This window comes from Gopherus flavomarginatus, chromosome 19 (assembly GCF_025201925.1).
Source record: "Gopherus flavomarginatus isolate rGopFla2 chromosome 19, rGopFla2.mat.asm, whole genome shotgun sequence".
In the NCBI taxonomy this organism is placed as follows: domain Eukaryota; kingdom Metazoa; phylum Chordata; order Testudines; family Testudinidae; genus Gopherus; species Gopherus flavomarginatus.
In genome coordinates, this window is record NC_066635.1 from 17845004 (window position 1) to 17866311 (window position 21308).

The window sequence follows — 21308 nt, forward strand, 5'->3', positions numbered from 1 at the left end:
CCTGCTAAATCCATGATGGCTCTGAAATGGCCCTGAGAGGGATTGTGGAGAGTGCAATCTCTAACCCCTGCTCCCTACTAGGAGATGGCAAAGGGGCTGGAAAAATAAACAGGTGTTTCCTGTGAGCCGTGTAATGAGTGTGTGTGATTTTTGAAGTTACAGCAGTGTTAGAACCATTAGGTATGATCAAACACCTTTCTGCTGTGCACAATACGACTATCCTAGCCATACAGCGAGACCAGTGAACAGGAAGCTTATAAGAAACCCTGTGCTTGTCTAGTCCAATTCAGAATTTAACTCTCTCTTTAAAAAGTAAAACAAAACTAGTTTTGTTTTTCGTTTGCATGATTGTGCTCCAGACATTTTATGAGAGGAAAAAAGAAAAGAAATTAAAAAAAACCAAAACACATTAAACTATCATATAGGTTGGTCCAAATTGTCCAAATAATCTTCCAGTCCCAGCATGTTGTGTGTGGGGTTTTTTAATAGAAATTAGGATCATATACTTGTAAATGACTTGTGGAGGAGATTGAGGCAGTCAGTGTAAATGGAGTTTCTCCAGGTGCTGATGCCTAATCGCTCCGTAATAGCTGTGGACTTGCTGTGAGATCTACATTATTACAATGTAATCAGAATCCTGTTGCTATGCTGTTATTGTCTGCCACTTGTGGAATTTTAAAAGCAATAACAATTTTTGCTTTGTAAATCATGGCATTATTAAAGTTATTTTCTTCCTTTGCCATGAATATAGTCCCTGATGCTCAGTTTTGAAGGGCTTAACCTTAGTAAAACATTTCAGTCCAAGCCAGAAGGGGGTGGGTTTGTTCTTGGCCATGCTGAGGCTTTCTTTCCCTTTTCACTCTTCATTTTTGTTTTTAAATTAGAAAAAAGGGGGTGGGGAGAGAAAGTAGAAACAGGAGCAAAATGACAGTGAGATATAAACTTGTTTAAAAGGGCAGTGGGCAGCATTCATCTTTGATGTGGCTTCATTCAGCTCAGTAAAGTTACACCAAGAATAGATTTGGGCCAATCTATTTTTTTTTTAAAAAGCCTTTATTTTTACTCCTGCCGTACTGAATCCTTATGTCTTCTGTTCCTTGTTATTTCATCTTATCTTTTTCCATGTAACCCTGTATGGCCCCAATTCAGGAAGCCATCCCTTTTCAGGACAGCACTTAAGCACATGCTTAAAGCCCCAGTGAAGTATTAGACTTTAAGCACGTGCTTAAGTGATTTCCTGAATCAGGAGCCAATTAAAGAAGTGCCTTTCCATGCACCAAGCTTTCTCATTCTCCTTGCTTCCTCAGAAACCGAAGCCTTCTGCTATTTGTCCATTGCCTGGCACAATAGGGCCATGACCTCTAGATGCTACCCCGATACAAATAATTAATAATAATATCTGTGTCCCCACCAATTCCTATGCCACTATTAACATTTTAGAACATGTTAAAATATTACCAAACCCGGGAGCCTAATCAATCCAAACAGGATGATTTTGTGTCTGTGTCTCTTCTTCCCACTCTTCATTTTTATATTTAAATTACGGCCCCATCCTTCAAACCCGAATATTCTTTAGTGGTGTGAATAGCTCCACTGATGATTTGCGTGAGTAAGGGCTCCTCTTCTGAGCAAGGGTTCGTGGGCCTGAGTCTGTCGCTGCTGAAGTCTTTTTTGGGGCAGGGTACTGTTGTGTTTTATTTATCACAGCACCTTGGAGCCCCAATCATGGACCAGAACCCCATAGTGCTAGGTCTTGTACTAACTCAGAACAAAAACAGCACTTTTTGGCTGTCTCAAAGAGCTTACTTACGTCTTTTTATATCTGAACATGCCATTCAAGCCCATGGCACTGTATTAATCATGAATTCTCATGCCACTTTAGATTGTTGTGACATGGTTTCCCTGACCAATGCAGAAAGGAGTTTCCCCATCCTCCTGAGACCTGTGTTGTAGGTTGATTCCTCTGGATTTTATAGTTCAGTTTTAACCTTGGCCAAGAAAACTGCTAGAACCCCATATGATTATTTTTATTACCATAAAGTCTAGGAGCCCTAGGCATGGACCAGAACCCCACTGCGCTAGGTGCTGTACTAACCTAGAACAAAAAGAAAGATCCTGCCCCCAAAGAGTTTATGATCTAAGTATCCCCAGTGCTGGTAAGTGTTTCCTGATCAATTAATTCCCTGCTGAGACAGACAAGAAGTTTTCCCAGCTGGTGCAAATGTTGTTGTTATATGGATTCTCCTCCACTCAGAATGGGACTGAGACTCATTGCATTTGCTCACAGGTGCTGCTAAGCAACCATCTGATAAGAACACTCAGTCACCACCAAGCTGGGCTGGATTGTGAATCTGCAGTTTAGAGGCATGAAGCTCTCACCCATTACCAGTTCTTAGAAGATGTCATCCAGATTTGAGTCTGACCTTTCTTTTCTGTTAAACCAGTTTTCCTGTTTGCTGTCCTTCCCTTTTACAGAAATCAGTCCTGATTGATCATGGGATTCGAAGGCTGACGTTCCTTGTAGCGCAAAAGGTATTTTGACATCTCCCCTGATGCTTGAAAGCTTTTTATTTGTAGTTTATAATGAAATTATCTTAATATTTTTCAGATTAAAAATTGCATTTACTATAGTTTTAGTTCTGCTTTTGTTGTCTTCATTCTCTAAAACTGAGACTGTATCAGTGAATTCGCTTCAGAAAATTAATTGACAATTGCAAAAAAAAAAAAAATCTTTGAGTCACTTGTAATCTTGTCTTAATTTGTTTTTGATTTTAGTACTAATTGCTAGCTTTCTTCTGCTCTTCCTCCCCCGCCCCGTCTTTCTTTTTTTCATTTGTAAGGATTTCAGGAAACAGGTCAACTATGAGGTGGATCAAAGATTTCATGTAAGTAAAAGGAAAAAAAAAATCAAGATAATTTTGCCTTAAACTCCTCTTTGCAGTTCATGGAAATAAAGTGATTCTAGTCATTACGTACAAGTAAGGAGAAGAAGATTTGACTCTCTTTTTTTTTTTTTTGAGATATTTAAATCCAACCCCATTGTCCTGACTGAGCAGTTGCCATGTGCTCAATACTTAAGCATGTGACTAACTTTACTTAGGTACTTAAGCATGTGACTAACTTTAAGCACGTAATGTAGTTCTGTTGACTTCAAGGGGGCTATTCACATGCTTAATATACTTTAATAATTTAAATACCTCTCTGAATTTGCACTCATGTCGTCTAGGTTGGCCTTATATGTTCTTATGTTGTTCTTTTACAACATAAAAATAGTGTATATGTTATTCAAGGGCCTCCCAGTTCCTTACCAGCTTTACAGATAAACCTAGAAACGGATTAATTAAATGACTTGCCAAAGTTCACACAATGACAGAGCCATTGATAGAAATCTGGATTGCCAGCACCCAGTCTGCCGCTGAAACCACTAGGCAGCTCTCCCTTCCTCCATGCTTCGAATTCAGTGATGGCTAGTTTGATTCCTACTCTCAAGAGGACTATGCAGGGCGCAAGCCAGCTTTTCTTTCCCCTTTGTGTATCCACTCAACCCCTCCTGAAGTTAATGGGAGCACTGAGTGCGCAAGGAATGCAGTCAGATGCATAGAGCCCAATATGGGAAATACATTCTAGCATCTGTAGTAATAGCTAAGCGACAGGCATCCTGTTGTTTTCATTATAAGCTTGGGTGGCTTCACTTGGGATTATACCTGTGTGCTGAGAATAGAATGTACACCACAGATATGATGAAGGAGCTTGAATTATAATCCAGAGCTAGTATGTTGTCAGACGCGAAGCTGAAGGCCAGGTACGATCAATATTGTAAGATGTTAATACACCATGAGTCACACACTAAAGTGTCTCATTGTAACTCTTTTTAAAAATACATTTATGTATGCCAGCTTAATAAGAGTGGCTAATAAGTTCCCCTTGGGTATTTGCTTGCAGCACTCTCACTATTCAGAAATGTTCTACGCTGCTAATTGGATCATTCCGTTTCGGCTACCAACTTTATTTTAATGAGGTGAGCCTTAGTGGGCTATGCTAGCAAAATGCGTCACAGACCCTCTGTTTTTTCCTTTAGAAATATCTAGTGCTAGGAATATTTTTCTTATCCCTGAGTTAGCATCATTGGTTCTGCTCTACAGAGTAATAGGGGAGTTTATCTTCCAGGCTAAAGAAGCAAAAGCTTTTCCAAAATGCTTAAGGAAACGCTGCAGACTGAACTACTTTCCCCAGTTTATTGATGGCAGAACCCTATCTGATTACAGTATATACAGATATATGTCAGTCAATGGCTTTAGATAGGAAACTGGTAGCAGAAGTGTGGGGTGTTTGAGCAAAGAACCCCGGGCTTTAGAAAGAAAAATCAGGAGCTTAGAGAATAAAATTGATACTTGGGGATGGAATATGAGAGGCTGTGAATAAATGCTGTAGCTTGCTGGTGGTGATCAGAAAGCTGGGGAAGAACAGAAAAATCCTTCGAGAACTCGGAGAGCCGGGATGTGGGTTAAGAGAGGGGCACTGGGTTTGGCATTTTCATCCATTATTCTGGATTAACTAATCATTCCTCAACAGTGGTAGTTATAGGAATTGGACACTGCCTCAGCAATGTCTGTTGTATCTGAGGGGCTGTGGTTTTTTAAATGTGCATACCTACAGACACCAGATCCTAGGCAAATCCTCAGCTGTTGTAAATTGTTATAGTGCCAGAGGAGAGTCTGCCTCTCTGCATTTGGTGTGTAAGGGCCCAATCCAACTCCCATTAAGTCAATGGCAAAATTTACACTGACTTCAACTGGAGTTGGATTGGACCCACAATCAGCCCCTAGACATGCAAGTATTATTTTATATGACTAAATCCTATCCTTTCAAAGTGCTGGTGGGTGTGTGCGCTGATCTCTCTTAAAGTACTAGAATTGATTGATTTATTGCTAGAGCCACTGAATTTAAATATAGTTTAAATGCTGTAGCTTCCTTTGAATTATAATTCCCCCCTAAAGCTTTAAACAAAGGGCAGCTTCTATTAAAACAAAACCAAACAACCCCTAAAAAGTCAGCCACAGAAGAAGGCAATATTTACTATCTGTCTGAAGCCACTAGTGCCTGACAATACAACTAGTAAAAGTTCACCCAGTTTGTGAGTGATCAGCTTAAATGGGCAGGAGTGTGGGCAGTGAATGTAAAGGGGTGTGCATTGAGAGGCACCTTTGAACAGCGCTCCACCCTTGCATTATGCACCTCTGAATGGGTGAATGCGTTCTTGTTGTTATCTAGGTTTCAGTTAATAAACATTGTGATTACAGTTGCAGGAGTGTCACTATCTTCTTTTTTCCCTATTCCAAGGTAAAGTGACAGCTGAATGCCAACTTTTACTTAGCCCCAGGGCTTGATACAAGCAGGAAAGCAGGGTAAGACTTGGGTAAAATACCAGAGGAAGGCAGGGAAAGGTACTAGTTGCACTCTAGCAATAGTGCTGAGAGTTGAGAGATTTGCTAATTATGATCACATGTGTGCCTGCCCTGTTGTTACTGTTCGTGTGAAAAGACATTCTAGGGATGTCTGAAGACCAGTCTCTTGATTATCACCAGTGATGCCTGCAGCCCCCCTCTTCCAGTTTCTGGAATCCCCGCACTTTCTCAAGTGCACTACCCAGGATTCTGTAGGAGAAGGTGGGAGTTATGCAGTTTGGGCTGAGTGCAGCACTGTGGGCTATATAGTAGCATATAGAAGAGAGACATTAGGAGAATAGGGCACTGTGAAGATATCTAATGTAGTGTAAGGCAGGGGTTCCCAGCCTTTTTCTTTCTGAGCACCCCCCCCACACACACACACTCCATGGCCCACCTGTGACGCAACAACTGTTTTTCTGCATATAAAAGCTGGGGGTAGCAACCAGGGCAATTGCACAGGGGGCCCTGCGAAGCTAAGTTGCTCAGGCTTTGGCTTTAGCCCCAGGTGGTGGGGCTCAGTGCCCCATCCTGCAGTCCTGTGCGGTGGGGCTTCGGCTTTCTGGCCTGGATTCTAGTGAATCTAATGCTTGGGACCCCCTGAGACCTGCTCGTGGCCCTCTAGGGGGCCCCGGACCTGGTTGAGAACCACAGGTCTAAGGAGCCAGCCTTGCGAAGCATTGGTGAAATATTTGGATGAAAAAATATTTTTGAGTGCTTATCTAAACAGATTCTGTGAACCTTTTGAGTTTTGCTCATCACTGGTTCTGAATGAGTTCTGTGAACACTATCCCATGCTTTTTTACTTCTATATAACTAGTGGAAGCTGAACAGGTGAAGACACCATTGCAGCCTCTTCCATGCTCGGAAAACAAGCCTCCCCTCCCCCCCAAACATTGAAGCAACTTATTAGCAAGGTTATATTTGATTAAATGCAGCCGTATGGCCACAGAATTATGACCTTGCAAGCTAAGCAGAATCTGGTTTGGTCAGTATTTAGATGGGTGATCTACAGTGAAAACCCATTATACTGTAGCAAGTGTCATCTGTGATTTCAACCACTATTGTGCCATTGTTTGAATAAGTCAGAAGACCAATGTCCCGATTATCTGTGATCATTAAAAAATCTCATAGCCGTTTTTGAAGATCTTAGTCTTGTTAACATAAGTGTCAGTTTCACCTGTCTGAATTCCTTTGTAGTTAAAATCGAACATGATTGGATTCACTTTCTGTCCTGATCTGCTGCGCAGAGCTATGCATTATTAAAAGCTTGTCACTGTCCAACCTAGAGGAGGCAGCAGAGCTTGTGATCAGTTTGAAAAGTTTGTAGAGTTTGGGCTTTTTGTATGAGAGATTCTGCATAAATGTCTCTCTTCGTTATTGTCTCCTGTTCTGTTTAGTTTATTACTGGACCAACTACCAACTTACCGAGGGCTTGGCTTGGGGTTGTTTTTGTTTTAATTACAGTCTATATAATTAGTTCCCAGCATGTTGAGGTAATAGAGAGTTGCTCCAGCAAGCTTCCAATTTCCTCATCTCATTAGGTTTTTAACGCGATTATTAGTATAATAATCAGCTATGATGATTTCTGTTTGTAGCTTTTTGCATTCTCTGATTTGCAGGGTGTCTTGATTGGCTAATTTAGGCAAATTATTTTGATTGTCTTGATGATGGTTGGTTGATTAGAACACAGCAGGGGTATAATTCCTCTTCCTAGGAAACGGAGCACTCTTTTAGTTTTTGGTACCAGAGCACAGAGGATTTTTGTGTGTGTGCACATTTAATTATTATATTTGCCCACAACACTAGTCAAATGTCTCGAAAGCAATTACATTAGTGATAGAATGAGCATGGATGATGTTAGGAGAAATTGGCAGCATGCAGAGGGGGCAGGTGGGAGGGATTTGGAAGGATATTGAGGCAATGTGGAAGTCTTGACTCTGTGTTTGTTTCCTTATATGCTGTTTTAGGAGATTGCTGAACCCAATGGGTACAAATAATATTGTCCATGATCCCAGCGGTGGGATTCTTCATGGTAAAACTTTTGTAGCACTAGAGGCGACTACTATGGAAGAAGTGCTTTAGCCAAATGCAAATTGTTGGGCTCAATGCAGGAGTAATTGGATGAAATTCTATGTCCTGTGTCATGCAGGCGGACAGACTTAATGATCTAATGGTCCCTTCTGGCCCCAGAATCTATGAATCCCTTGCCAGTGTTGCCTGATTGAACTTAATCTCTCCCTGTCATTGTGCTGTAGTTGTTGAACTGAGTCAACATGCCATTGTTTTTCTTTCCTCTTGATATCTAAAATGTGTTTGCGATTCTAAGATTGAGAGTGGGACTCCATATTTATTGTCTTTCAGTGACTCCAGATCAAATTTCGTGTCTCTTTTTTTTGTAGTCAAAAAGCCAATTTTGTAATTATGCAGCTCTACAGGCTTTACGTGGGATCAGGGCAGGCTGCCGCTGACATCACTGTTAGTAATGGAGAGCTTGAAGCTGCTCTCACTTACATTGATGCAAAGCATACTCTGAAGTCAATGTAATTATGACAGTATAAAACCAATTTAAGGGACTGCAAAATCTGGCCCAGACTCTACCGTCAGTGGTGACAATTTTTTTTGTCCAGAACAGAATCAACTCGTTCTTCCATAGCAGCACTGAATTGGCAGTCTGAACAGTATTAAAAACTAAAAACCAGTCCTTGCTTTTATCAGTAAAGTGAGCATGTGTCTTGGAAGACGCGTAGGATCCAATCCAGCAAAACACGTAAACACATGTTTAACTTTTAGCATGTACATAATCCCATTGAAGTGAGTAGGATTACTTGTGCTTATAGTTAAGCACATGCTTAAGGACTTCACTGGGTTGCCACTGTAGGGAGTAGATATGAGGGTGCCATCTTTCCGTAGTCTTTTTCCAATTATAACTGTGTTTTAAAGAGCAGTACAGAAAGTCTTTCTCATTAGCACTTCCAGTAGCCACCATTTCATTTTACAGTATGTCCTCAATTCTCAGAACATGATGGAACCATCAAAACACATTAATAATTAAAAAAAATGAATTCAGCATAGGAGAGAGTCAACAGCAAGCACCTTAATATAGGATAACAATCAAAATTATGATCATTGTAGTGAACTGAAAGTAAAAGCCAAACTTCCAACAGCACAAGCTGTGATAATGGATACCTATTTGGACATTTGAAATGTCTGAACAGTTCTATTCAAACTCCTAGCTTATTAGGAGAGCTGAGGGTTGTGCTGTATGGAGTTAAAGGTAATTTTTTCTAGATTTGCAATAAGGCCCAGAACTTGACCTATGACTGTGGTACAAATTATCTCCATGCAAGTAACAGAGGAGCAAATAAACTATAGTATATTTTGTAGACTTTCTAGAATATGAGGTTAAAGTCAATTATTAGAACTCATTAATTTCTCAAAATTAATTAAAACTATTCCTATGAGCAATGTTAGGAATATGAGGAGTTCTTTGGGGAAAGGACTGTCTTTTTTTTTTTTTTTTTATATGTTGTGTTTGTGCAGCGCCTAGCACAATAGAGTTCTGATCTGTGGCTTGGACTCCTAGGCAATATTGCAATGCCATTTAATAATAACAATAGTAATAATAAATAATAACAGAAACCGGCAAGAGTTCTTCTGTCTCCACCTCCATCCCCTCCCGACCAGCTAGAATCTGTTTTAAGACCCAATATTAGACAAAAATATCAAAGATGTAATCAAGAACCGTCTACTGCAATAGTAAAATAAACTACATTGATTTAACTTGCCCCTACAACTGCTTTAATAGGATTTTTATCCTCCCATCATCCTTATTTACGAAATAAAAATTTAATGCAACTGTAGCTGTTGCAGTGGTAGATTGTAATGGCAGTGATTCCCCCTGATGCACTACCACACAGTCCCTTCTCTCAACAGCCCATAAGCTGAACAGATGGTGTGCAATGCTTCTGAAGGCCTGATATCATCATTTTTGTTTCCAAACAGAGAGAATTCCCTAAATTTTTCACATTCCGTGCCAGGGATAAGGTAAGTTGTACAGTTATCAATGTTTTTCTCTCTCTACATTTTAAACTGATTTTTTTTTCCCTTCTACAGTCATTCCAAACCTCTCTCAAAGGGGAGAGGGTCCATCTTATCAAAACCTCATTGGGAAATTCTGAACATATTGTTTAGGTGTCTAACTATGGATTTAGAAGCCTAACTTTAGGTTATTGTGTTTGAAAATCGTAGCCATAGTGATGCAAAATTACTAAAATGACTCCACTGATGAATTTCATGTCACTCCACTGATTGCACTTGCCTGCACATTCCATGACATGCTGTTTAGTCCAAGGCAGTGCTTGTTCTGAGGACCATGGCGGTTGAAACAGAGTATGCTTCAGGGAAGGCGGGAACTTGGGGATATTGTCAATAGAAGGATCTTCCCCTTTTGCAAAAAGAAGGCATCTTGCACGAAGGGCTGTGGTTTTTGTTCTACTCTCAATGTGCAGACAGTTTCAATACGCATCTCTTAACACTAATGACTCTGGTGCATCAGACTTGAAATTGTGTGGCAGCTTCACTGAATTTTTAGCTTTCTAATGAATTTAATATGAAAAACCACAATATGGACAATGCGGTGCACCCCTGGATATTTATTTCTGTGTTTAACCTCTATTTATTTTACACTATCCTCAAATCTTCAGTTTTCGACATGCCCAGGATGTTTGTGGTGTTAAGAAAGGGTTGATGCTGGAGGTTTGCACAGCTAGGTAGGGACGGCTGGAGCATTTGGATCTCTGAAGATGAGAGGCAGTTTGTGATTGTGGCATATCAATATTAGTTGAATGTTTCTGCTAAAATGATCAGGAGTGAAACAGTTCACCATGTGGACACTCGCAGTTTCAGAGTTGGATCATTGAAATGAATGGGGCAGTTCACGCCCACAAGAATTTGTTGTTTCAAGCCATCTGCAGACTCAGGAAGACACTACTACATCATTTACCCTCTGTTCAAGATTTTCGTTGCAATCCTGAGGGCTAGAAACGTATTTATTTAATAAAAAACAAAACAAACATCCTGTGGGTCCATCTTCCCCTCCCCCAAAGCTGAGAGTCTGGAATACAATTCTGCAGTTGGGGTAGAATTTGTTGTAAATTCTATCACTGTAGAATAACAGAATACACCAGACACTGCTAGTGATGGCAAAACTAGTCATCCCTTGTGTCTCAAGTCAGTAGATTTTATACAGTTCTCTCCATCTTAGCAGATCCAGTTTCTTACCTGACTTTCCCTTTTTATTCCTTTTATGCCCAATATTACGGGGTTGGCTTCCCTTCTCTTTCCAGTTTGAAGAAGATAGGATCTATCGTCATCTGGAGCCAGCTCTGGCTTTCCAGTTAGAGCTGAACCGAATGCGAAACTTTGATCTCACTGCCATTCCATGTGCCAACCACAAAATGCACCTGTACCTGGGAGCAGCTAAAGTTGAAGTGGGCACTGAGGTGACAGACTACAGGTTCTTCGTGAGGGCTATTATAAGGCATTCAGACCTAGTTACCAAGGTGGGTTTCTTGGTGTGGAAGGTCTGTTTCCAAGGTTGTATGTGAAAAATATGTCAGAGGGGTGTGTGTGTGTGTGTGTGTGTGTGTAAAAAAGCTAAACCCACTGCCTTCTACTGGATGGCATGTTATAACTTCTGGATCATGTCTGATAGAACCTAACGTTTCAAGTGTCCAGGTTCAGACTTTAGGTGGAGTGTCAAATCTATAGTAACTCCACTGGAGCTATTCCAGATTTATACTGGTGTAACTAAGAGCACAATTTAACTTGGTATCTGAACCAGACACCACCATCATTGTTTTTGGAAGAAAGACTTGGGAGAATTGTACAGCCCACTGAAATGAATTTCACCTTTTTTCTGTGTCAGAGTCCACTATGGTCTTTTGCAGCCTAATGACCCTATGTTTGGGTCTGAGGGAAGGCTAGCGGAAAGTAAATAACCTTTTGGCAATCTCCTGTAGGAGGCCTCTTTTGAGTACCTGCAGAATGAAGGGGAGCGCTTGCTTTTGGAAGCCATGGATGAGCTGGAGGTGGCCTTTAATAACACCAACGTGCGCACTGACTGCAACCACATCTTCTTAAATTTTGTGCCTACAGTCATCATGGATCCATCTAAGGTACATGTCCGCCACTTCTCAGCTGTCTGTTACTCCTTGCCTGAATCTCACTAGAATGGAGTGTTCTATAGGTCTCATGTTAGAGTACCAGCCATCAAAGATTGTGTAATATATAAATTCCGCCTACTGTTTTATAGGGAAAGCACAGGAAATCAGTGTTTGACACACTGGAAGTAGTGGTGGTGTGTGGGAGAGTCATATTAGGTATCCTAATATTCTGGTGTAATTTTTCTTTTCTATAGGAAGCCATGTAAAAATGGAGACTCTGTGGAATATATTTTTGGCTGTGGAAAGAGCCGATAGTGAATGTTGCTGACAAGGAATATGAGATTGAATAACACTTAGGGAATAATGGCATTGATTAGCCTAGATGGTAGGGACAGGTTTGCAAACCCTTTAATTACAGTGGTCATAGGCATTTGCCCTCGTTGCCCAGAGGCACTTCAGGTCTCATTTTCAGGGTCCTGAGATGTTCAGTCCTCTCCTAATCAGCCTATGTGCATTCAGCACTGGCTGCCCCTGAACAGCCTTGGAAAAGAAGATTTTGGTGAGAATATTAGAAACTGCCTACAGATTGCCTTACTTTAATATGCACTATTTACCAACAGAAGTATATTATAAAGTTTAATAAAACAGCCCAGGAACAAGCTCAGAGTGGTAATTGCTTTGTTGATTTAAGGCACAGTACTGTACGTGCAATGAAACATGGTTATTGTGCATATAAATGCTACTTAACTGTTTACCATTCTGAGTGCTTTCGTGCATCTCATCATTCTTAGCTATGAGAAATGTTTGCAGGAGGTGAGAGAGGAAAATTCAATCAAGGGGGAGCAGTGGGCCCACTGCAGTGTGGAACTGCGCTGGCTGGAGGTGTGACATTGCTCAGACGTAAAAGACCCAAGTTCAAGGCTAACATTTAGGCTTTCCATGGTTCCTAAGCTTGATTTGGTTTATGTATTTTTAAAACATGGTTGTAAAGTGAATTGGTGTAACATCCAGCTCAGGTATCACCAGTGGTACATATTCCACAGTTTGGGAACCCCTGGCTGTCTCATTTTGGTCCAGAGGGTGACTGGAAGCATGGAAAAAGTATCGCTCAACGCCTGTTTAGGGACTTTAGTGCTCTTGCTGAGTGGAAGCGTCATTCCAGCCTCGGAAGGAACTATCAGCGGGTACATGGTCTGTATGGCTGCATTCTTGCTGCTCCTGCAGGATAGTGTATAAATGGAGGGGAAAGGAAGGAAAGGAAAGTGGTGGCAATTGAAGAGGTGGGCGGGAACCCTTATTAGCCCACACTTAGGTTATCCTGAAATCTGAATGCTGGCCTCAGGGAAATGAGCCATTCCCCACGTGTTGGTAGGGTCTGGTGTGGGAAGGAGGAATAACAAAGGGGTGGATGTGTCCACAGCAGAATGGCCATGCAAACTCACTCTTTTCTCTGTGCTAAGATTGAAGAGTCTGTACGGAGCATGGTGATGCGCTATGGAAGCCGCCTTTGGAAACTCCGTGTCCTCCAAGCAGAGCTGAAAATTAACATTCGCTTGACACCAACTGGAAAGGCAATTCCCATCCGTCTCTTCCTGACCAATGAATCTGGCTATTACTTGGACATCAGCTTGTACAAGGAGGTGACGGACTCCAGGACAGCACAGGTACAGCTCCGTGCAGGCATGGAACCGAGTACTACAGAATGTGGTCTTTGGGAGGGTTTTGGTTTGTTGATTTTTAAACCTGCTCCAAATACCCAAGTGATTTATTATTGTTTCAGTAAATAAAGAATTGTGATTCTAGAGAGAGCTAATAGGCATGTGGGTGTGCAAAACACATAAGTGTGTCATGCGAAGGTGTGCAGTCTAGCCATTTGCATACACCTTGCTTTGTTCATGCAAACACTTCTTTTCCCATTTGGAAAAGTCCTTTAGGATTAGAAAATATCTTAGTTGTATACACTATTGGAACTATCCTGTAGAATTTAATAGAAAATTATATCCCTGCTATATGCTTTCGCAGGATGGTTCAAGAAATCCATAGAAAGGATTGCCTTCTCTTTTAAAATTCTGTAGGAACAATGAATAACTACCAGGGGCCCATGTGAAATTTCTGGAGAACCTTACTGTGGTCATATTTATTAAACTGGATAGGACTTTAACATGAGGGTTGTGTATGTACTATTCTTTGTGTACGGCTGACTCGTGTTCTACTAAGGCACTTAACTATTTATTAAAATGTGGATTTTGGAAATAATGAAAAATATGAAAATATAGAAATAAGTTTATATTCTGACTGCAATAACATCTCTACCATGCAGTAGAAGCAACAGAATGAATCCTTTGGACAGTGTCTGTGTCAAATACAATGCGCTGAGTCACCATTTTTCCCTTTTTCTAAATCTTTCCTGCAAGCTGCTTGGCCATGCAGTCTCTCCTGGTCTAGAGATCCTAGTATAGATAACGTCCACATGTTTTGAGTGGACCAGAGAAAAGAAGACGACGTTGTGGTAATCTGCAGTGGCTCAGCTTAAAATTTGAGTTTTGTTAGCCATTTGTCAATGTGACCTTTCCTTTTGCATTCTGTTTCTGGTGAGGTGGTCAGTAAAAAATCCCCCTAAGCCATGGATTTTCTTTTTAAAAATGTTACATTTACATATATGTGTATGGGGGAGGGCGGCGGGATCTTTCTGTAATGTTCACAGTATTTCATGGGTTTTTTTTTTCAGGGTGAACTTAAATATGTTTCAGTCAAAGCATTCTAGGGACAGGAATGGCTTTAATTAACTTTCATTATAGATTTAAGGCAGGTCTGTTCTTGTAAAACTAAGATGGCATCCTGAGATGTTAGTGTTTTCGGTAAATGTTTGTTCTTAACTTTTCTTTTAGATAAAGGTAAAAAAAAAAAATTCTTTTAGATTTCGTTCTTATGTGGTTCTAAAGAGATCAAACTTAGATAGTGAAATCCAGCTCCCTTTTTTCAGCCCAAGTAGGAACTCTGATTTAGGGCAAGATCACACCCAAACAAGTTTTCCTGTTTCATTATAACATTCGTGGCTTTTGCATCCTGAGAGGTTTGTTAGATGAGTTCAGAATCCTTTGCTGCATACAAGCAAGTGCACCTGATGCTTGGATACTATAATGATTGTAGTTATGTGGAAACCTAGCTAGATAATTCACCAGAGAAGCCAAAGATAAAGTCAAGAATGGAACCAGGTCTCCTGTGCTCTAACTGCCAGAAACACTACTGAAGGGACCAGTCCAACTCCCTTGAATCAACTAAAAGCCTCTCACTGACTTTAGTGGGAGTTGGATTAAGCCCTAAATACAGTAAAAGCCTCTTGATTACAGCACGGTGGTAGGCACTTGTTTTCCTGATTAAATAGCTCTCCTGCCAAAGAAGCTATTTTTTAAAACACAAAAACAAAGCAACCTATAAAGACTCAAGAATGATGTAAAATATTAGTGACAGAAACCACAAAAATGAATACTATTTACTGAATTCCATCTCTGTTTGAACTCTACCTCCCCCCACTTGCCCCCCGCCCAATCTTTTTAATCTTTATCCAGCAACTTCTGTATAAAGGAACTGGAGCCTGGAACATCAAATGTTATGATCATTCTGTTGAGAACAGCTTAATCATTTGTCTCCAGCCAAATGCGCCCCTATGAAGCAGGGCTTAGTCTAACGTTGTCCCAGTTAAGCAGCACTCATTGCAGCTCAGTATCTTTAGCTGAAAGGGATTTTCCTTTGGGATTTCCAATGGATCGATTCCTTTGGTGATGTCCCATCAGAATGGACCCTCCTTATTAAGTGAGTCCTGACTGAGTGGACTATAAAGCACCATGAAGTATGGCAGCTGAAAACTCATGTCTCTCCTCTGGGAGTATATTTTAAACGTGTAATATCAAAACTTCAAGCCAAATGACATATGGCAAGTCTTTGAACTAGCTTCCACGATCTATCAGCTGAGATATGAATGGTGTTTAGCTACTGTACTTACACTGTACTGTATTTATGCTGTTCAGTGACATAAATAATAGTGATCCTCTCATTGCTGTCATGGAATATTCTCATACTCAGTCCACATAGTCACACTGTCAGAGGAAATGCTGGTGAATGGTCTTCTCTGCATGCCGATTATGGCCAGGTACCCTTTCTTACCAGTGTGATATTGTTGTAATAAGTCAGTGATGTACAGAGTTGTACAGTAAAGGCCCAGCCTTGCTTGAATAGGGTGGTAATGGGTATTGGAACACGTCACTGTGAGATGTGTGGGTATTGCCATCTTTTGAGGGAACACAAGCAAGTCCATTCAAACTAGCATCTCCTGTTGAAGCGTATTTAATGAAGTATGGATTCTGATGGGGACATCTCCCCTGAGCTGATCTGGCTGATGGATCTCAGGTTGCCTTTCTTTTACGCTGGTCATGTTTTCTGCTGCAGATTATGTTCCAGGCATACGGAGATAAACAGGGCCCACTTCATGGCATGCTGATCAACACCCCATATGTGACAAAAGATCTGCTCCAGTCCAAGAGATTCCAGGCACAATCTTTAGGGACGACGTATATCTATGACATCCCTGAGATGTTCCGGCAGGTAATTCTTCCTTGGCAGGTCTTATTGGAGTGTTTCTAGAGTTTTGTAGCAGCAAAGGGTGTCCTTGTTGCTCATCAAGGGAACCTAGTAGCTGGAGTTGTGAAACTCCATGCTGGAGCCATGAAATTGACAAGAAAGCCAGGCAGCTAGAGCCTGGCTGCCCCCAGCTCCCCACTCCCAGCTGGGCTGCTGCCTGGAGGGTCCCCGCTCAGAGAGGTGAGACACCCCAGGCAGCTGCTCCCAGCTGGGAGTGGGAGGAAGAGAAACCCAGGTGACAGCCGCCCTGCTCCCTACCCTGGCTCTCAGCCCCCAACACTGCCCCTCTTCAATCGATGGAAGTGCTCCTGGTGACACGCACAGTGCTGACAGGAGGATAGTGTGGATATCAGCCACTGCAGTGATTATGGTGGTGTCTGTAAGCCGACCTAACGTAAGTTGACTTAGATTTGTAGTTTAGACATGTCCTAAGTTCGCTACGAATCAGATTAGATAATACAATGTGTTTGGCACGGCACCAATATGAATTACAGATACTATTAACCTTTCTGCTGTAGACAAGGCCTAATGAGGTTGGTATATAGTAGAATCCATCACACTAAGTATTTCCTATGTGCTAGCTTGGATTCTATACCTGGCTTGTTGGGTTATCAAATCACAAAACTGTGGCTATTGTTACTTTCACTGAAATCATGGTTCAGGGTTTGAAATTTCCCCTAAGGTGGGTCCAGTAAATAGTGTCAGCCAAATGCTGGTTATTGGGAGAGTTAATGGGTATAGAAGAAGTGTCTGTCTTTGATACTAAGTCATAACAGGTTACATAAAGTATACCAAGAGTCAATCTTAACAAAAACATCTCTCTTCACCTCTATAGTCTCTGATTAAACTCTGGGATTCTATGAGTGAATATGCATTGCTCCCACCACTGCCATTGCCTTCTGATATGCTAACGTATACTGAACTGGTACTGGATGATCAAGGTCAGCTGGTGCATATGAACAGGCTGCCAGGAGGAAATGAGGCAAGTTACTTTCTAAAACTACTTTTCCCCCCTTCTCATCAGCAATCCGTTGTGGTTAGAGTGGCTTTGAAAATTGTGGTGAAAATGTACCAATCCAGGCTCAAAAGCTACTTGTGCTCCTTTCATGGGTGAAATCTTTCTCTTGAAAATGAGATTTTCGTCTCATTGAAGATGAATACCTTCCGTACAATCGGAACTTTAACCTCCATAGTAAATTCTGGTTTAGTTTCAAATTTGTGCTAATGCTATATTTTTTTCCTTCATAATCAAAAGGTGTACCATTCAAGTATTTCTGGTAGCTAGAATTTATATTTCATTTTTTTTTACAAAGCTAAATAGAAATATTTTTGTTCACTTAAAAAAAAGAGAGAGAGAGAGAGAACTGATTTTATATATGTTCTATTTAAACATTCCCCTGCAGTGTTGGGTAATAAACTGGCAAAGTGTGTGCAACAGCCCCCTCTTGTGACTGGTCCTATTGAGAGCCTAATGGAGTTACTCTCAGCTCAAGTCTGTGCTGTGATGTTGGAAGTCCAAACTCTGCTCATGACCCCTGGGGGCTGGTGGTGGTTAATTTTGCAACCCAGAGATTGCAGGGTTGAGCTAACTTGAAAGTGAAAATAACTAGTACAAAAGTGAAACTGACCAGTTCATTTTCATTGTCCAAATTAAGTGAAGTGCAAAAAGTAAACATGTCTCTTCAGCTATTTAAGTTTAAACAATCTAAGGTGGTAGTTGCATTCATTTTTTTATGATTGTTAAACTAACAGTATCCCTTTAACCAGATATGTAACCTTAAGACTGACAAGAGTCTCGTTCCTGTATCAAAACCATTGGGAGGAGATAGTAGGTTATTCCAACAAAGAAGTTCAATAGAGGTTTGCAGCAGTGTTTACTGCATCTCTCTTTATAAGCCCTTTGTCAGGGAAAGGCTTTGAATCTGAATTTTCGAGTCAAACCCAGTCAATAAATGGAGACCTAAGGAGGTTTTTTTCCTCTGCTGCTGGGAGTATAGGAATAATGGTTTCACTAATATAATTAAAACCCCAAATGAGATTTTTTTCGTTAATTTTGTTTTTTTTGCTCAGAAGTCCACGGCTGCAGTGCTGTGCAGAGCCTCTTGCCATGATCTTTCTCTTTCCGTCTGCATTTCTCTCTGCTCTCGTTGTGTGTTTGAGCGGGTAGAGATGGGGGGAATAGCGAAGTCCCTGAGGGACAGAGTTCTGTTCTTGCTGAAATTACAAGCACAGAGCTGCCTGGGCATGAACATGTAGTGTTTACTCTGCCAGTATGAATACAAATAGTCTTATTATACGAGATTCTGTACCCAAAGACCAAAAAAAAATTATTTTTTTTTTTTTAACACTTGAAAGACTTAGTTGTGCCTTGTGTGGAAACAAGTGACATAGCAGCGCAAAGAGCCCTGCGGCAGCTATGCAAATAATGTCCTGGTTAAAAACTCAGTCTGTATGATGCTGTTACACTATACGGTGAGTTGTTTGAAAATAAGGCAAGAATTCCAACAACCTGGAGGTGGTGTTTGGGGTGTTTATCCTCACCTTTTGCTGTCCATATGCTTTGAAGGTGATTTGAGAATGGAAGTATGTGGCCAAATTCTGAGTCGTGTCTCGATGACTCCATTGAAATTCCACAAGAGAGTAGCCCAGTCCAGAATCTTCCGGTGCATGCTCTCTGTCTCAATTGAAGCAGACATAAAGAAACTGAAGGACTCTGTTTCTCTCCTTTCCCAGAGAGGTTTGTGGCTAATACTCTGGGCAGCTTGTAAACTATGTCAGCCAAGCCAGTTCTTCGATAGATTAGTTACAGTAGGACAATGCACAGTGAAAATGAGGTTGGAGGTGTTAGTATCTTATTCTGTCACCAGTAGCCAGGGGACACAGGGGACACACAGGGAATCTTCGCTGGAGAAGTGGCCAATGTAAGGAAGGGGTTTCAGCAGTCAGAAGTCTGAAGGACAGGTGACACGCGAGAGATGACGAGCTGTCGAACAGATGCATTCCTCTGTGCTGCATTCACTATATCAGGGAGAGCTGACTTCTAGGCTTTTACGGTTTAATTTGTTTTAGCTGAGGAAACAGATTTGTCACAAGCCTGCACTCAAGCTCCTCACACCAAGGAAGATGGCAAGTGGGAGGGGAGGAGGGACAGTTAAGGTTTGATTCCTCGGCTTCATCTCTGGGATGAAAAAGGCAACCTGGATAAAACCAAGCTGACAGGCGTGTTTAAAAAGAAGAGGCAGTAAATAGATCCATGCTGCTTTTCTCACAAGTAAGATGGGTCCCAGAGCTGCTGCATATTTCTACCTAGAAGTTATTCAGACCGTTATGTACCAGGAACAAAGGGTCCTTGCTGTCACCCGCCTTTGTGGGAGAAGCTTGTAGTTCTGGGTGTAGATAGGCATTGTCCAAGAGACATAGAAGAGAGGAAAATATAACATTTTAAACTGGTTCAGCTCCTTGTTTCAGACACATTTGAGAATTTGCCATCTTTTCACCAAATACATCTCATTCGTTCTCCAAACATGTCTGAGTGTATGTGAGAGGATATGTTAAGATAAACACACTCTCCTTTAAAATGATAAAGTCGATGTGACTTGTTGCATAGTGAATCATGAATAGAAGGCAATGTGGCTAAAGGAGTGAGCACAAGATGGAAGTTAGACCTCTTAGGTCCTTATTGTTGGGCCCTTATCACCTGCATCTCACTTTCTTCACTGGTAAAATAGACCAGTACTGATGTAGTTCACGGTGTTGTGTGGATTAATTAGTTAAAATTTACAAAAACGAAAAACCCAAACCCTAGATGCTATAATTACTGTATCAGTGCTAGGTGTTATGGTGATATGCTATAATGGTGAAAGAGAACACCCTTTTTTTGGGGAGGGAGGTTCTGTTAACTCAGTGGCAAAGTGCGAGTTGAATTTAAAAGCTGGTTGAAATGAGTGAAAGTGGAGGGAGGATGAGGAGTATTATTAGGGCCTGACATAAATTGCAATCTTTTTTTTTTCCCTTATAGAACCCCAGAAAATGTCTAAATAATGCTGTGAAGGTAAATTTTCCTCAGCCCCATAGCTATACCAAATAGCTTTATTTTTTTTTTATGATGATCTTTTCAGAGGAGATTGGTAAACTTAAGAGATTGGTGATGGGAAAGAGTCTTTCTTCTCAAGTTAGTCAGTTCACAACCAAGCCATGTTGGCAATAACTGAAAATCGCAACCATTGGATAACTGGTTTGGGAGATGTTTGGTGGTCTCAGACCAGATCTCAGTGGACAGATAATTACATCACAAAAACCACCACCATGTTTGACAGTAATTATGGCTCTTGCTGGCAGACTCAACAAACAGGCCAAGGACTTAATGGACTATGACGATGGAACTCCACACTCATTCCTAGGTGTCAGTCCTGCTGGCCTGGGGATGAGATGTTTTAGTAAGATAGCATGGAGGAGGTTGCACTGCTACTGGCCAAGCTGTACCTGTTCTCTGGTTACACAGAAACTATTAATCTTCGGGGCTTTAAGACAGTGATGTCTTTTTCAAGTCATTTTTCCATTCAGACAGAGTTCTGAGTGGCGTCCACTGACTCTTTGGATGACTTCTTGGAGAAGTGGACTTTGTCCAGCGTTTTCTTCTCAGTATCCCTTTCTCGGGATTCCTCATTTTGACCCTGTGACCTGCACCCCCATCCCTATTTGTTCATTTTTTCCCCAGTAATCAGTTAAGCTCCGGGTTCTGTGGCCCCTCCTAGCCTGAGAAGTATTTGCCTTTTGCTCTGCTAGGCTCCACCCACCCTCCCAGGATTTAAATAGACTGGGACTGAATTCACTACAGCATAAAATTCAAAACTCTTTTGGAGCTAATTTGCTAATATAGGTTTGTTAGTGGCAGAAAATATGTATGTAGGCGAGCTGAAGAAGGTCTAGCATGTGGAGAATAAAGTCTTAGCAGCCAGCAATAATTCCATCACATTCCCTGGCAAATTGGAGCAAAGACTGTGACTGTCTATGGGACAAAAGTCACAAAAGGGTACATGTCAAAAACGGAGTGCCAGCT

The 21308-nt window shown here is 41.2% G+C and overlaps 1 protein-coding gene across 6 annotated transcripts in view; it reads left to right on the plus strand.

The window, feature by feature from the left end:
* The window catches only part of ACACA (acetyl-CoA carboxylase alpha), a 189134-nt gene that overhangs the window by 81117 nt on the left and 86709 nt on the right, over nt 1–21308 (plus strand). For all 6 annotated transcript variants that reach the window (XM_050929370.1, XM_050929366.1, XM_050929364.1 and 3 more), the window contains 8 exons: nt 2476–2532; nt 2841–2885; nt 9450–9491; nt 10793–11008; nt 11468–11623; nt 13072–13275; nt 16058–16213; nt 17085–17231. In XM_050929370.1, the coding sequence (XP_050785327.1) occupies nt 2476–2532; nt 2841–2885; nt 9450–9491; nt 10793–11008; nt 11468–11623; nt 13072–13275; nt 16058–16213; nt 17085–17231 (1023 nt within the window). The remainder of the gene's footprint in view (nt 1–2475; nt 2533–2840; nt 2886–9449; nt 9492–10792; nt 11009–11467; nt 11624–13071; nt 13276–16057; nt 16214–17084; nt 17232–21308) is intronic.